The sequence below is a fragment of the Bos indicus genome, chromosome 6 (genome assembly GCF_029378745.1).
Source record: "Bos indicus isolate NIAB-ARS_2022 breed Sahiwal x Tharparkar chromosome 6, NIAB-ARS_B.indTharparkar_mat_pri_1.0, whole genome shotgun sequence".
Lineage (NCBI taxonomy): Eukaryota > Metazoa > Chordata > Mammalia > Artiodactyla > Bovidae > Bos > Bos indicus.
In genome coordinates, this window is record NC_091765.1 from 42977283 (window position 1) to 42994356 (window position 17074).

Here is a 17074-nt window from a genome sequence, read left to right on the forward strand (position 1 = left end):
TGGGCCTCCAGTGCATCATTTTTTTCACTTTGGAAGGAAAATCCTTTTGAAGTTCCAAACCAATCCCTGAAGCAAGACAGACAATCAAAGATGTTCTCAAACGTGCAAACACTCATGGGATTTAGGTGGATTAGCTATAGTCTATCCTGAGGCATATGGCACACCTGTGCATTGCCACAGTTTAGAAATAAAGCCTGTTCGTAATCATGGGGCTTCCCAGGTGGCTCAGTGGTAAAGAATCCGCCTGCCAATGCAGGAGATGCAGGAGACACGGGTTCGCCCCCTCAGTCAGAGAGATCCCCTAGAGGAGGAAATGGTTACCTGCTCCAGTATTCTTGCCTGGAGAATCCCATGGACAGAGGAGCCTGGTGGGTATAGTCCATGAGGTCGCAGAGTTGGACACAACTGGGCACATGCTGCACGCACACACATTTGATCTTGAACAAGGCCTTATGACCTGAATATTCTCTTTCTGGTACTTAATGCCAGAGCCCAGGTTGAGAGCGAGCACCTCCTTGAATTTTGCATCCTGGGCACTTCACTTGCTTCATGCTAATTCCAGCTTTAACACATCTCCAAATAGTCCCTAAGAAGGTAAGTGAAGTTTAGATTATTTTGATGGACAGGTGTTTTTAGGAAGATAATCTGAGTGGCTAAATCCAAGTTGGTGGAATAACAATTCTGGTGAATTTAAATCATGTTGATGGACAGACAGACTCCCTGGCAGCTGGGCTATGAATGATGTCCCGAGAAGTGCTGCTAATAGAATCTGACACCACAGCTATGGGTGTGTGCTGGAAGGCCCCCAAAAGACGTTCTAAGAGCTCTGCCTCTACTGACTGCCTTTTGTTCTTAGTGCTTCTAAGCTCAATGGTTGAGCTCTGAGTGATATTGAGTGGTTCCTGTGATTACTTGCATGTCATTGCTAGTACTGGCCTGTCAACACCTTGACGGGCAGACCATTTTTTTTTTTTTGATTTGTTTTGAAAATTACTCAATAGTAAATCCTTAATTATATAGCAGTATGGCTTTTTGAAATGTTGAGTGATACACTGCTGTTGTTTTATATTGCTTTCATGTTAAATCTTATGGCGTGTATGGCCTTCAATAAATAAATGCAAATGATGTAATTGAATCCCATTTGAGCCTGCCATTAATTATCTCACAGATCTATTCACTGCAGCACTGGTGATATGGGCCAACATTAAAGACAGGAGGAAAAAAATCCAGCAAAGTTCCTTTATGTATATAGGGACACTATGTCTACATTCACTGATGCACATCTACATAAAACCACATGTGTAGATAGACATAAACATGGAAATAAATACTATAGTTATGGACACATATACATATATAGGTACAGATACAAGTATACACAGTGCAAATATATACACATCCTGTACATGAGTCTTTTGGTTGCAAGTAACAGGAAATTCAACCCAATAGGTCTAAACCATAAAGGGGATTTACTGGTTCTCAAAGGTTCAGTTTCTTCCATCTTTCCTCCAGATCCCAAAGCTAGCCCTCTTTATGTTGTTGAAATGGTTGCCAAGACCTTCCAAATTAGCAGGAAGAGCATGTCTTTTTAGATAGCTTCTATGAAAGACTGAGAAGCTTCTTTCTCAGAAACCCTGACATATGTTTTCTTATGTCTCATTGTTTGATTGGATTTCAAGCCCAACTCAGATCTAATCCCTGTAACCAATGAGATGTGAAGATGGCCTTAAATTAATTCCTGGAAATGGTGGGTTGTTGGGTGGGGTGCAGTGTCAGTGTCTCCACAAGCAGAATGGCTGCATAGGGGAAAGGCAGATACCCACAGGAAAATCAGATTCACTTACTGAGAGAACCCTGAGAACTGGCTGAGTTCTAGGTGGCCCAGATCAACAAACTGCCTCAACTGCAAGCGCACGCGCGCGCACACACACAGACACATACACACCATAATTGTCAGAATCTTCACAGTTGAAGATTTCTTTTATAACTGATTTGCTTTCTGCACTTCATGTTTTGACAGATTCTATCTGTGAAGAAACTGAGAGCATTGTTATAACTAATTCATCTTTGCATTTTCATGCATGAGAAGCTGGTATGACCACAATGCAATTCCAGCCTAAAGCAATAAAATGGATATTTTAGATAGCCTGAGAGACGCGCTAGAAAGTAAATGTACAATTGCAATTAGACATACTGAAATATTAAAATTGCTTGCTGACTCTCAGGAGTCCAGGGCCCTGCTTGGGATGCACTTTTGTAAAATATGCACCCTTAGATCAAGATTTGAGGAGATCTTTCTTGGCAAAGGCAGAAAATCAAGATGCATAATCCACTGCACACAAAACTGTGCATACAATTGCCCTGTGGTGTGTCTCATCCCACCCTGTCCTCCTTCACTTTCTGTCTCACCTGCTTTTTCCTCCCGTGATAGGATATCACAACAGGATCCCCTGCTGGAAAAGAGTATTTTGAAGTCACCAAACTTTTTCCTTGAGCTTTTGTTGTTGTTGTTTAAAACATAGTCATTATTCAGTATTCAGAGAGTGTATTTATCAGTTTGTGTCTGATCTCAGTGGTTTAGCAAACATTTATTTTTAATTCACACCATAGTGCAAAGTGGGTTGCTTGTGGGGTTGGTATTGAGACCTGCTTCACTTGATGATACAGGGAACCAGGTGTCTTCTATTGAAGGAATACCTAGGACATCGAAGTTTTCCAGTGGAGCCTCCATATCTGGTGGCTGGATGAAGGATGATAATGACATATGGATAAAACGTGGATGGTTGTGTGGGCAGATTTCCTCCACCTAGCTTGGAAGCAATGCTGTTCTTTGTGCCCACATTCCACTGGCCAGGCCACGGTCATATAGCCACGTTTCACTGCAAGGGAGCTGACAAATGTGGTCTAATTGTGTGCCCAGATGGAAAAGGAACCAGGATTTGGCTAACCCATAGCAATCTCCGCTGCAGATAGAAAAATGCTTATGTAGAACCTCCCTTTTCTCCTGACACAGCTACACAGGAACATGGTGAATGCCAGGGTTTTTGAATCTTGGTCTTTCAGATTGGGAGGGTCAAAGTCTGACTGATGGTGCTGAATCTCTACTGAGTAACAGCTTGTTAGCAAAGAAGAATTTCTGTGAGATCTACTTTTACCTCAGAGGGTACAGCATTTATAGTCTTTGAGCACTCCAGGATTTTTAGAAAGAGCACAGCTGCAGCCAAATCCATAATGGAAGTCATATATTCATTTCCCTTCAGTTTTGAATGTGGACAGAGGTCAGTGGCTGTCCTGAATGGCAGGATTTGGTGTGCTGTTGTTCCAAGGCGGGACACTGGGAAGGTGGTAGGATCTCAAAGGGATTATTGTGTGGTTTTGAAAGTGAGTTGAACCCGAGGGCTCAAATTTACACCCTTAAAGGGTTCCTATGTCTCAAAAGCTGAGTGTTAGTGGACTGCAGGGGGCAATGGCAAGTGTAGAGACTGGATAGTGGCCGTATTAGCATCAGCTAGTAGGAATTAAAGGAGAAGGCAATGGCAACCCACTCTAGTACTCTTGCCTGGAAAATCCCATGGACGGAGGAGCCTGGTAGGCTGCAGTCCATGGGGTCGCAAAGAGTCGGACACGACTGAGAGACTTCACTTTCACTTTTCACTTTCATGCATTGGAGAAGGAAATGGCAACCCACTCCAGTTTTCTTGCCTGGAGAATCCCAGGGATGGGGTCGCACAGAGTCGGACACGACTGAAGTGACTTAGCAGCAGCAGTAGGGATTAAAATTGGGAGGTGGGAGGATGGGGACATCAAGCATTTAAAAAAATCATCTTCATAAGACCTGAATTTTCTTATTTGGCCCTAAAATGGAGTAGAGGGGACTCAGTAACAAGTTAAATTGCCAGACAGTCTTGTTAGATGGGGCCATGAAATCAGAATTCTTTTGTATAAAGAAAACTAAGAAATAACTTTTTTTTCTTACTGAAGACGGGGGGCTGCAGATTCACCAGGAGGGTTTTAGTGCAGGGAGTGTTAGTGGAATGAGCTCTCTTTAAGGCGACAATACAGAGAGATTGTGGGAGGTATTGGAGAGGCAAAGGGTGGTATTGGAGAGGCTGCCAGTGGAGCAAAGGTACCCCTGGGGCCTGAAGACCCTTTGGGGGACCCATACTTATACTGAGACATGATTTGTCTTTTCCACTCTCATCTTTCTTTCCTCCATGAGTGTATAGAGGAATTTTCCAGAGGCAACGGATCAAATGAAAGCAGATATAAACATCCAACTGTCTTCTCTTAAGCCAGGCATAAAAGAGATTTGCAAAGATGCAAAACACTCTTCTCACTAAATATTCTTTGTTTATATGATTACTTTTCATAAAATATTTATGCTCACATGCTTTTTATTGCTATTTAGATGAATTCATCAGTAAATATTTTAAAAATCTCAGTGTTAATTTCAAATAGAATAAATATTGATAAATACAAATCATATTTTTAAAAAGGCTCTTTAGGGCTTCAGTTCTTTTTAAGGATGTAAAGAGGTTCTGACATCAAGATACTTAAGAATGCTAGATTGCAGAATGCCACCAGAGCTGAGAAAAATTAGATCCTACCTTTTGTGGTCTAATAATTTCAGAGAATGTGGAGCACTGAGAAGGTAGATTTTTCTTTTTGGAGAAAAATCATTAGAAGCTAGGGGTTATGGTGTAGATGGCCATTGGTGGGATAAGTAAATGTTGGTAACACTTCACACAGCAATTTGTAAACCTAAAAAATTGCAATACTGCCATCTAGTGTTCTATATGAAAATATTTTAATATTTTTTTCCATTCAGCTCATGATTGCTTCAGACTAAAAAACTAGAGGGACTTTAATAGCATGCCCTGTGTTTTTTATGTTTATTTCACCAAACACATACCCTTTAAATGTCTTCCCTCATTTCCTTTGATAGTTAACCTCTTCTTTTTTCCTAGGATTAGGATAACTAGAGAGGATAGGATTTCAACCTAGCTATACTTTGATCCCATCTTATGTTCCTGTCTTATACAGTGTAGGATGCATTATTGCTGTTTTGGAGGAACTGGGGGCTTCCCTGGTGACTCAGATGGTAAAGAATCTGCCTGCAATGCAGATCCAGGTTTGATCCCTGGTTTGGGAAGATCTCCTGGAGAAGGGAATGGCTACCTACTCCAGTATTCTTGCCTGGAGAATCCCATGGGTAGAGGAGCCTGGAGGCCTACAGTCCTTGGGGTTGCAAAGAGTCAGACATGACTGTGCGATTAATACTTGAACTGAAGAAATAACTTTCCTCACTTTGATTTTTCCTAATTCCTCTCTCCCCAGGCATTAAAAAACCCAACTTAATTTTGGATCCATTTTAGATGTACAGGAAAGGTGCATAGATGGTAGAGAATGTCCCTGTGTACCCTTCACCCAGCTTCCCCCATTGTCAGCATCCTCATGACTGTGGCCCACAAGCCGTGTCTGGCACAGTGGATGAGAAGTTCCACATGAGGCAGGCGACTGTGAAATTCCAGAAACAGAAGCTCGGGGGGCAGTGAGAGTGAGCTGAGGCACGAAATGGGTGACATATGAAAGATTAGGACTTGGCTTGTCATCAGACTTCTCAATCGCCACACCAGAAGCTAGAAAACCATAAACCGATGCTTTCAAAATTCTGAGTGAAAATTATCTGTGTCATAAAATTCCAGAGTAGCCAAACTGTGACATTAGAATAAAGATAATTGTACGACTATGGGGTTTCAAAAAAATATGCCTCTTATGCCCTTTGTTGGAGAAGGAAACGGCAACCCATTCCAGTATTCTTGCCTGGAGAATCCCAAAGACAGAGGAGCCTGGAGGGCTGCTGTTTATGGGGTCACACAGAGTTGGACACGACTGAAGTGACTTAGCAGCAGCAGCAGCATGCCCTTTGTATCAGAAAGTTATTCAAGGGCTTGCTTCTCTAAAAAGGGAAAGGAAACAAAGAGGGAGAAATCCTAGAGCTGATGAAGGAGGCTGCAGACCAGGTACATCTGTGGCTGCCTAAGAAATAAACAATGCAGTGTGGAGCAGGAAAACAGAAGTGTCTGAACATAGATTCATAGCCCAGGCAGACTGTTTGGGGATAATTTAGTGACAAGTATACAGGCAGTTAAATATTAAAACCAGACAGTTGATGAACGTAGAGAAAATAAAAAGTTTCACATAAGTGTGGTATGCTACGTGGTTTACTTTGAGCCATACTTGGTCAAATTCATGCAAATAGTGAATATTTATTTAAACAGAAATAGTAATCTAACCACATTGGGGGGAATGCAGAAAGGGGAGAGAAAGAGAACACACACATGCTGGGATCTTCCACCCTTCTATCCAGAAGTCAATAGTTACTATGGAAAATGGAAAAACAAATTAAGAAGCACCAGTATCAGCCTATTGCTTAGACATACATACCTATGCTGAGCAGGCTTCAGTCGTGTAGCCTGAATCCCAGGCTCCTCTATCCATGGGATTCTCCAGGCAAGAATACTGGAGTGGGCTGCCATGCTTCCTCCAGGGGATCATCCATACCCAGGGATTGAACTTGCCTTTCTTATGCCTCCAGCGTTGGCAGGCAGGTTCTTGACCACTAGCGCCACCTGGGAAGCAGCATGAAAATAAAAACCAGCAGAAACAGCTAAGAATAGTTACCTCTAGGGCATGGGGATAAGGAATTGTGAGGAAATGGTCAAGGGAAAGTTCTAGGAGGATTAAAGAAAGAAAGTGAAGTCACTCAGTCATGTCTAACTCTTTGTGACCTTAAGGACTGTAGCCTACCAGGCTCTTCCGTCTATGGAATTTCCCAGGCATGAGTACTGGAATGGGTTGCCATTTCCTTCGCCAGGGCATCTTCTGTACTCGGGGATAGAACTTGGGTCTCCCGCATTGCGGGCAGACGCTTTATCTACTGAGCCACCAGGGAAGCCCAAAGTGAAAGTGAAAGTCGGTCAGTCATGTCTAACTCTTTGTGACCCCATGGACTATGCAGTCGATGGAATTCTCTAGGCCAGAATACTGGAGTGGGTAGCCTTTCCCTTCTCCAGGGGATCTTCCCAACCCAGGGATCAAACCCAGGTCTCTTGCATTGCAGGCAGATTCTTTACCAGCTGAGCCACAAGGGTTTACGTGACTTTTAAAAGCAATGTCCATATATTTCATTAAAAGGGAAAAGATTAGAAGGACGGGTACCCTGCCAAAGCAGGGACTAGGTCTGTGCCCAGGCTGGCCCAACTCTGTTAAGAATCAGGGAGTGTCTAGAGAAGAAACTATAGACACTCCCCCTTAACACAGTGATTTGGCTTCCTATCAAGGCTGTGGCCATTCAAGCAAAGTCGTTTAATCAGGCTCCCTTGTTTGCATATTCGCTCACGATCCGAGACTTCAGTCAGGATGAGAGTTCACTTAGTGTTTGCGCAACTGCGGGACTCTGCCTGAAAGGTGCCTCTCCGTTGCCCGAGTGTCCGGGTCGGCTGTCTCTGAAACATATGGCTTTCCCTGCAGGATTTGGATGGGGGGCAGCCACCTCAGCTTATCAAGTGGAAGGTAGGAGAAACTCCTTGCCCTCTCTAGGGCTGGGCTGGATGCCTTCTCATAGATTCTGTATGTCTGCGGAAGAATGTGGGGATAAGGAGGCAAAAAAAAAAAAAAAAGAAGAAGAAGAAGAAGAAGGGAAAGCACTGTGCCTGCGTGCTAAGTTGCTTCAGTCATGTCCGATTCTGTGCGACCCCATGGACTCTAGCCCGCCAGGCTCCTCTGTCCATGGGGACTCTCCAGGCAAGAATACTGGAGTGGGTTGCTATGTCCTCCTCCAGATGATCTTTCTGACTCAGGAATCGAACCTGCGTCTCGTAGGCCTCCTGCATTGGCAGGCGGGTTCTTACCACTAGCGCCACCTGGGAAGCCCCAGAATAGCACGGAAGAACCCATAATTGTATAAAGGAAACGACCCCTTTTCCCATAGAAGAGGCTCGCTTCCCATGTCCCTTTCCTTAGGCACAAGGGTAGTGGTGGTGACGGGCTGAAGACCCAGCAACAGTTGTATTTTTGGTCAGTGTCAGCTTATCTGAGACATCAGTGTACATTGAACGAGTTGCTTTCATCATTTGTTTCTTGAACACATTGGCCATAACCTCCCTAAAAATAGTTGCTCCTGTTGGTTGGAAAATATTGACTAAGTACCTTCAAAGATTTCAAGAGACATCATTAAGGGATGTTTTTCAGTTGGGAGAGGTGCCCTGTTCTATTTCTATTGAGCACAAGGCGCCCCCCATTTCCTCAGTGGCTGAGAAGTAAAGAGAAGCAACTGTGAGAGGTTAAAGAGGATCCAGAATGAAGTTGGTCTCCATTTGCCTCCATGGAACTGCCAGGTAGAAGCCATCTTCCATGGAGACTCTGTGTTTTGATACACATATGCTCTGCTGGCTCAGATGGTAAAGAATGAGCGTGCAATGTGGGAGACCTGGCTTCGATCCCTGGGTTGGGAAGATCCCCTGGAGGAGGGCATGGCAACTGACTCCACTATTCTTGCCTGAAGAATCCCATGGACAGAGGAGCCTGGCGGGGCTGCAGTGCATGGGGTCGCAAAGAGTAGGACACGACTGAGCAACCAATACTTTCATACTTTCATGCTCTGATACAAGGCGTGCTCAAAAGGTCTGGGAATGTCCAGTTAAGCAAGATCCCACATCACTTTTCTCTCTCTCTCTAGTACCGTCTTCATCTTTTCCCAGATAATCTCCACTTGGTCAGCATGGGTGACTTGACAGGGATGACCCTCTAGGAGTAAAAATGAGAGCTATCACGTTGGCTAGCTTCCTTCTCAGAAGAGAGGTCGGACAGAGCTGAGAGGGGGTTGCAGAGTGCTGGAATGAAGTGAACAGAATCAGGTTCTAGAAGGAGCATAGCATGGAGACTAGGAAATCAGGCTGTGGAGACAGACTCCCTGGACCTGTGGTCTGTCTCTACCTTTTCCTAACTCTGTGTGACTTTGGGCAAGTACTCAACTTCTCTGTGCCTTCTCATGTAAATGGAGATAATGATGGTACCATCAGCCTTATATTGTTGCTGTGAGGTTTAAATACAATTATTTATGTTAAATGCTGAATGATTAGCAAGTGATCCCTGAATGGTACTTACATTTAGATGGGGGTCAGTCACAAAGGGATTACTGAGAATGACTCACTTTAGAACTCTACAGTAAACTTGGCTGAAATGTGCAATCAGTTATCTAAGACAACACAGTGGGTTTCAGTTCCCAGCTCCAGATACTGCTCTTTCAGGAGCCGGGGGTAAGCATACGGCTTCGTTCTGAGCTTCTCTCTTCACAGGGCTTCCGCATGGCCAGACCTCTTCTGTCTACACCTGGCTTGCTGCTGCCTTACTGTAAGCTCTTTATTTATGATCCCTAGCCCGCTATTATGCTGTTCACTGTCTAATAACAGCTTTCAAAAGGGAAACTGATCTTCCCTTCTCTTTCTGTCAATACACAGATGCCTTTTATATGTCTGCTTTCTTTTCTTTTCATACTGTTAATGGTGACCTGCCTCTTGAGAAACCTGTATGCAGGTCAGGAAGCAACAGTTAGAACTGGACATGGAACAACAGACTGGTTCCAAATAGGAAAACGAGTATGTCAAGGCTGTATATTGTCACCCTGCTTATTTAACTTATATGCAGAGTACATCATGAGAAACGCTGGGCTGGAAGAAGCACAAGCTGGAATCAAGATTGCCGGGAGAAATATCAATAACCTCAGATATATGTTTCAATGCCATTCTCCTGTAAAGTTAAAAAATAAAATAAAAAAAGAATAATTTATTCAAAAAAATAAAATAAAAATACAACAACAAAAAATAACCTCAGATATGCCAATGACACCACCCGTATGGCAGAGAGTGAGAAAGAACTAAAGAGCCTCTTGATGAAAGTGAAAGAGGAGAGTGCAAAAGTTGGCTTAAAGCTCAATGTTCAGAAAACTAAGATCATGGCATCCAGACCCATCACCTCATGGCAAATAGATGGGGAAACAGTGGAAACAGTGGCTGACTTTATTTTTCTGGGCTCCAAAATCACTGCAGATGGTGATTGCAGCCATGAAATTAAAAGACACTTACTCCTTGGAAGGAAAGTTATGACCAACCTAGATAGCATATTAAAAAGCAGAGATATTACTTTGTCAACAAAGGTCCATCTAGTCAAGGCTATGGTTTTTCCAGTAGTCATGTATGGATGTGAGAGTTGGACTATAAAGAAAGCTGAGTGCCGAAGAATTGATGCTTTTGAACTGTGGTGTTGGAGAAGAGTCTTGAGAGTCCCTTGGACTGCAAGGAGATCCAACCAGTCCATCCTAAAAGAGATCAGTTCTGGGTGTTGATTGGAAGGACTGATGTTGAAGCTGAAACTCCAATACTTTGGCCACCTGATGCAAAGAGCTGACTCGTTTGAAAAAGACCCTGATGCTGGGGAAGATTGAGGGCAGGAGGAGAAGGGGACGACAGAGGATGAGATGACTGGCTGGCATCACTGACTCAATGGACATGAGTTTGAGTAAACTCCGGGAGTTGGTGATGGACTGGGAGGCCTGGCGTGCTGCGATTCATGGGGTTGCAAAGAGTCGGGCATGACTGAGTGACTGGACTGAGTGACTGAACTGTCTGACTGACTTTCTTTTCTTACCTATTGTTTTATGCTGGGTTTGAGTCCTAGCTTGAGCACTTGCTAGCTGAGTGACTTTGGACAAATAATTTAAGTCTCAGGTTCCTTATTTGTAAAATTAAGAAAATGGTCATACCCACCCTGTAGCTTTGTTCTGAGAATTAAAGAGGTCTGCATATATGATTGGAGCACAAGAATGCCTGGTGCATAGTATCCACTAAATAAAAATAGCACTACTATACTATTACTACTAGTAATGATGATGAATGTTATTCTTTCTCCTCGTTTGATTCTGTCCTACTACGTCATCTGCTCCATTTACTGGGAATGGTCCTTTCTTCTTTGGACCCTAAATAAGAATACACTCTGTTCTTGCTCATTCTTGTCCAGTTACTGGGAGAGTTACTGTTTAGCTACCCCTTCCACCACTGTAGGGATAACACGTGCAGGATGTCAACACATAGCTTTGTTAGATCAATGTGGCCTGGAATTTAAAAGCTGAAGTCACCTTGTCACTTTCTAATTTTGATAATCTTTGAACTTTTGAGCTTCCCTAGCCTCTGAAAGTTCACAGTTTTTGGAAGTCATGGACATTTAGCAGAACTGAGGACTGAGCAGCAACTGTAAAAAAAAAAAAATCTAGCTTGGTTATTTATTCTAAAACATCATAATGTGTCTTTTTATATTGATTTTCAAAGCACATTGTCTGTGTAGGTATCTTTGTTTTCAGACACCCTCTCCTGAGTCTGGAGAGATAGCTATCATACTCCATGGCCCCCGCCATCCTCTACAGATCCATGCCCACCCCTACACAGAAATAGTGATATTTTGCCTGTTACTTGGAATGAAAGTCAATGTCAGGGTCTTTGTAAGTAGAGTAACCAGAAAGGGCAAAATAGGCCTTTCAGTCACTGGGCTTCCTAACGTACTGTTTGCTTGTGTATTTCACCAGACCTATGGCTCTTCCTTCTTTCTGTCCTTCTCCATGTCTCTTTCACCTTCATGTTGGCCACTTCCTTGGCTATGGTTTTTAAGAAGAGTTTAATGTTTATTAAACATTAACAACATGGAACAACAGACTGGTTCCAAATAGGAAAAGGAGTACATCAAGGCTGTATATTCTTACCCTGCTTATTTAACTTCTATGCATAGTACATCATGAGAAACGCTGGACTGGAAGAAACACAAGCTGGAATCAAGATTGCCAGGAGAAATATCAATAACCTCAGATATGCAGATGACACCACCCTTATGGCAGAAAGTGAAGAGGAACTCAAAAGCCTCTTGATGAAAGTGAAAGTGGAGAGTGAAAAAGTTGGCTTAAAGCTCAACATTCAGAAAACAAAGATCATGGCATCCGGACGCATCACTTCATGGGAAATAGATGGGGAAACAGTGGAAACAGTGTCAGACTTTATTTTTTGGGGCTCCAAAATCACTGCAGATGGTGACTGCAGCCATGAAATTAAAAGACGCTTACTCCTTGGAAGGAAAGTTATGACCAACCTAGATAGCATATTCAAAAGCAGAGACATTACTTTGCCAACAAAGGTTCGTCTAGTCAAGGCTATGGTTTTTCCTGTGGTCGTGCATGGATGTGAGAGTTGGACTGTGAAGAAGGCTGAGCGCCAAAGAATTGATGCTTTTGAACTGTGGTGTTGGAGAAGAGTCTTGAGAGTCCCTTGGACTGTAAGGAGATCCAACCAGTCCATTCTGAAGGAGATAAGCCCTGTGATTTCTTTGGAAGGAATGATGCTAAAGCTGAAACTACAGTACTTTGGCCACCTCATGTGAAGAGTTGACTCATTGGAAAAGACTTGGATGCTGGGAGGGATTGGGAACAGGAGAAGAAGGGGACGGCAGAGGATGAGATGGCTGGACGGCATCACTGACTTGATGGATGTGAGTCTGGGTGAACTCCGGGAGTTGGTGATGGACAGGGAGGCCTGGCGTGCTGCGATTCATGGGGTTGCAAAGAGTCGGACACGACTGAGCGACTGAACTGAACTGAACTGAATGTTTATTATACCCGAGTTGGCTTCATGGTACCTAGAGCTTTTTGGAGAAAAGCATCATATAAATCTAATAAATAAATAATTAACAAGTGATATAAGCAGGAGGAAAATTATGTGTTTTAGGTGAGTTGTAAAGAACACTGTAAAACCTGTAAAAATGTATTTGTTAGACAAAGAGGCAGGGAAGAAAATGAAGATGATCATCATTTGTACAGAAGTGAATCTCATGCAATATTTTAAAGCACAAAACAACCCCCATGATTTTTAACCCTTTATGAAACTCTTTGCCTGTGTTTCTGGCTGCAGGGAACATGAGGCACAAAACAGCAGATAGCTCAGTGCCATTGTTTACTTCCTAGGTAAGCCACGAGGGTCTATGAAAGTAACTTTTAAGACCTGATTCTACAGCTCTTATGAGCTTGTAACTCCCAGTAATTTCAGGGAAGGCTCTAAAGGGGTGAATGTACTCTGCAAAAATCCTATGGGTCCTGAGTAAAGTCTAAAACTACTCCACTAAGGTGTCCTGGTGGAATCCAAGTTTGTGGTTTATAAGGAGGTGAAGCCCTCAGTTTTATGAATATGATTACCAACCCTCCATGATGCCCTGGATATCAGTGTAATGTTTGGACTGTGATTTAACTTGGACTTTGACTTTATGTTGGCAGATATTGAGGCTGGCCTCAAAATTTGGCCTTCTATTTGCCTTGGTGTATCAAAGGTGAACTCCTGTAGTTGAGAAACTTGGGGTTCTTTTGTGCTTACAAAAGTGGGAGAATGAACAAATTCTTTGGTTTTAGGTCCAGTTTTAAGTGATTTTTTTTTTTTTTCAATTAATCAATTTTTGGCTGCTCTGGGTCTCACTGCTGTGAGCAGGCTTTCTCTAGTTACAGTGAGCTGAGCGGGGCTACTCTCTAGTTTGCAGTGCGTGGCCTTTTCATTGCGGTGACTTCTCTTGTTGCAGAGCACGGGCTCTACGGCACAAGCAACACACGGACTCAGCAGTTGCAGCTCTCGGGCTTTGGAGTGGGGGCTCAGTAGTTTCGATGCACCAGCTTAGTTGTTCCCAGGCCTGTGGGATCTTCCCGGGGCAGGAATCAAACCCATGTTTCCTGGAATTCTTAAACACTGGGCCACCAGGGAGGGCCTATAGTGATTCTATCCAGGCTGTTTCTTCTCTGTACCTTTTAAAAACTGAGTTCAACTATACAAACTGAGCTAGATGCCCATTTTTTCTACCTGCTGTAGATGTCAGCAGAGGCCCCATATTTCTTTAGACCACTTCCTGTTTGCTTCCTCCACTCAACCAGTTTTGGCTGTGTATCTGGCTTCCTAATTTCTACTAAACTCCTTGGCGCAAACATTTCAGCTGGGGATTTGATCTTTTGGCTACCCTTGGTAGTCTTCTGGTACAATGTTCACCAAACTGGTCTTCCCTTGGTATGAACCCATCTAAGAAGGGAGTGGAAGCAGACTTAAAAGCATGGACATTTATAAAAAGGAGGAGGAGAGGTAAGAATTTATCCATGAAATTTCTCATACCTTGAAGTTGAGGTGAGAGAAACCACGCTTATTTTTTCCCCCAGTTTAAAATTTGAGATCCACAAAAACTCAGTAGTTGCCCCCATTTTTGATTGTACCATGAAATTATGTAGGTATCATCAAACGAGTATGGGCTTTGGCCGGGATGGTGTTCAGGTATTCATCAGCTGATACACTGACCAATCAGATGCTAACTTACAGTTTTTTACAAAAAATTGGCATAAACTGGACTTGCACCTACATTGACTACTGAGAGGAAATTCCAACCATCAGCCACTGGTATGGGACAGACTACTGGTAGCATCTTCATTGACCATTAAGAGTAAAGGCCAGCTGTCAACAACTGACTTGACTAGCCTGGCACTCACTTAACTAGTCAGAGTGGGTACCAGCTGTAATCAACCACTGAGGCCACAATTTCATGTATTGATTGAATTTTAGCTTTAGGTGTATGAGTGGGACATATGAAGACCATATCAGACTATTTGTGAACTACTGGAGAGTTAATTCTCTTAATTTCTCCAAGCCTCAGATTTTTCACCTGCAAAATCCCATATGCTCATTTCTCTCTCTCTTTTTAAATTAAATTTCATTGGGTAAGATTTGGAGACCTTTTTCTTACATTGTGTGCTTCTCTGAATCTGGGTTGATTTCCCCAACTTTTTCTTTCAGATTACTAATTTGGGCATTAGATTTGTACATTCTATCTTTCAACGTATCTATGAAGTATTTAATTACAGCAATCATATTTTAAAATTTTAGGAACACATTCTTATTCTTTGATTGTCTAATTTCCAGGAAGTCATGTTTTATTTTTTGGATGTAATCATTCTTTAAATCTTTTTAAGAATGCTAGTTTAAAAATTGTCTTTTTTCCCCTTTTTTGTATCATTTTGAAATCTTTGGGTTATTTGTTTATTTGGGTCCTCATCTTTCATGCTATTTGTCTTTGTCAAGTGGTTGGTGATCCTGGAATACCCATTTATGATTTTGAATGAAAGAATACATTGATAGGAGTAACTGAGTTAGGCTTCCTTTGAAGTTAAGTGGTTTTGTTCAACTGAAACAGTCCTGACCCTGTAAGAAGCAGGATTCTGTGTAAGTGAGTGGGACCCATTAACGGTCAGTCTAGTTATAAAGGACTATGTGTGTGAGGGAAGGAAGCCAACGTTTAGATCTCAATAATGGCCAGATAATGAGGACTTTAAAAAAGAATGTTTTTGTTTGCCTTTTAAAAGTGTTTTTATCAAGTCTTTCTTTTTTATCAGTTTAACTCAGGTATAATTGTCATACAGCACTGTATAAGTTTAAAGGGTACAGCTTAATGACTTGACTTACATATATTGTCAACTGATTACCACAATAAGAAAAAAAAGCTTAAAAGTTTTGATGCAAATTTCTAGGATCTACTCTCTTAGCAATTTTCAAATATGGCATACAACAAAGTTTACTCTAGTCATCATGTTGTACATTACCTTCTCAGTACTAATTTATCTTATAACCAAAAGTTTGTACCTTCTGACCACTTTAATCCAATTTCTCTTTCCCTCACCCCCCATGTCTGGAGGATATGAATCTGATTATTTTTCCTCTATGAGTTTGTTTTTTTCTGTTTCCTTAGATTCCACTGTGAGATCATACCATATTCATCTTTCTCTGCCTGATTGTTCACTTTTGACTTTTGTTTCCCATCTGTACTACCCTTCAAGTTCATATTTAGTTCTAGAGTTTATTCTGCCTTTCTGGACTGTCTCAGTACCCTTGATAGCAATCTTTTCCTGTCACATATCTCACTTTTATTAAGCATATCTTGTAACTTCGAGGTGGGGGGAAGGCAGTACCAACTGCTCTGTTTGAAGGGTGGGTGAGGAACCAGTCAGGCCGGCAGCACGTTAGGTAATCCTTTAGTTAATTACTCTGATGATTGCTCTGAGTCTGTTCTGCTCTCTGCAGTGGCTGACCCGTAGATTCTCTAGGGCAACCCCTCTTAATCCTTACCAGCCGTCGTGTGTGTGTGTCTGTGTGTGTGTGTGTGTCTGTGTGTGTTGTAATCCTTTGCTTTAGTTTCTCAGACAATTCCATTCTAGTTACTTTGTTTTCCACACATTCTTTAGTCAATGTGGCATTCTTTAGGGGCTTTTTTGGTTTTCAGTTATGTCATGGATTTTTTTTTTTAATTGGTTGCCATTTCAGTGGGGTTGTGAGAGGGAGAGGAATTAAATATGTCCATTCCACTCCCCATCTTAAACTGGAAGTCCTTATTAACATGCATTTATAGAACAAAAGTGTCCTATAAACCATACAGCGTTATTCAAAGTTTAGCAAATGAATTCCCCCATCTTCTTCTTACCCTTCTCCTCCTCCTCTCTATCACTAACACATCCAGGCTCTGGAAATTTTCTAGTCTTATGCTTTTTAGGAAGAGGATGAGATAACATGGAATTGATGGCATTTCAGACAATGAGAGAAAGTGAAATATTGAGAGAGGTGAGGAAAGCCATAGTGGAGGATAGGTGCTATGCCCAAGAAGAGTGCCCGCCTCTGGGGTCAGCTGCTCTAAGCCATTTGTACTTTTCATTTTTTCTTACATCCCTTGATTCTGGACACACATTCTCCATGTACCAAGTTTCCTGGTAACAAGTTGGCTTCATGGGCAGTGATGAAAGGTATCCTCTGCCATTGCTGTTGGTACATGTCAGGTATTTGCTGATAACAGTCTGCCTACTTATGTATTCTTTTCTATCAGCAAAGTTCTTGATACCGAATGAATGCTTATCACATATGTTTAGGAAAAAGCATTTTTATCTTTATGATGGAATTACTACAAAATAATT

At 42.3% G+C, this 17074-nt stretch overlaps 1 protein-coding gene across 1 annotated transcript in view; it reads left to right on the forward strand.

Annotated features, from left to right (window-relative positions):
* Window positions 1-7348: 7348 nt before the first annotated feature.
* LOC109560364 (cytosolic beta-glucosidase) overlaps window positions 7349-17074 on the forward strand; it is a 134794-nt gene continuing 125068 nt past the window's right edge. Inside the window, 1 exon segment of the mRNA XM_019962517.2 lies at window positions 7349-7575. Within this exon segment, the coding sequence (XP_019818076.2) occupies window positions 7518-7575 (58 nt within the window). The 5' untranslated portion in view covers window positions 7349-7517.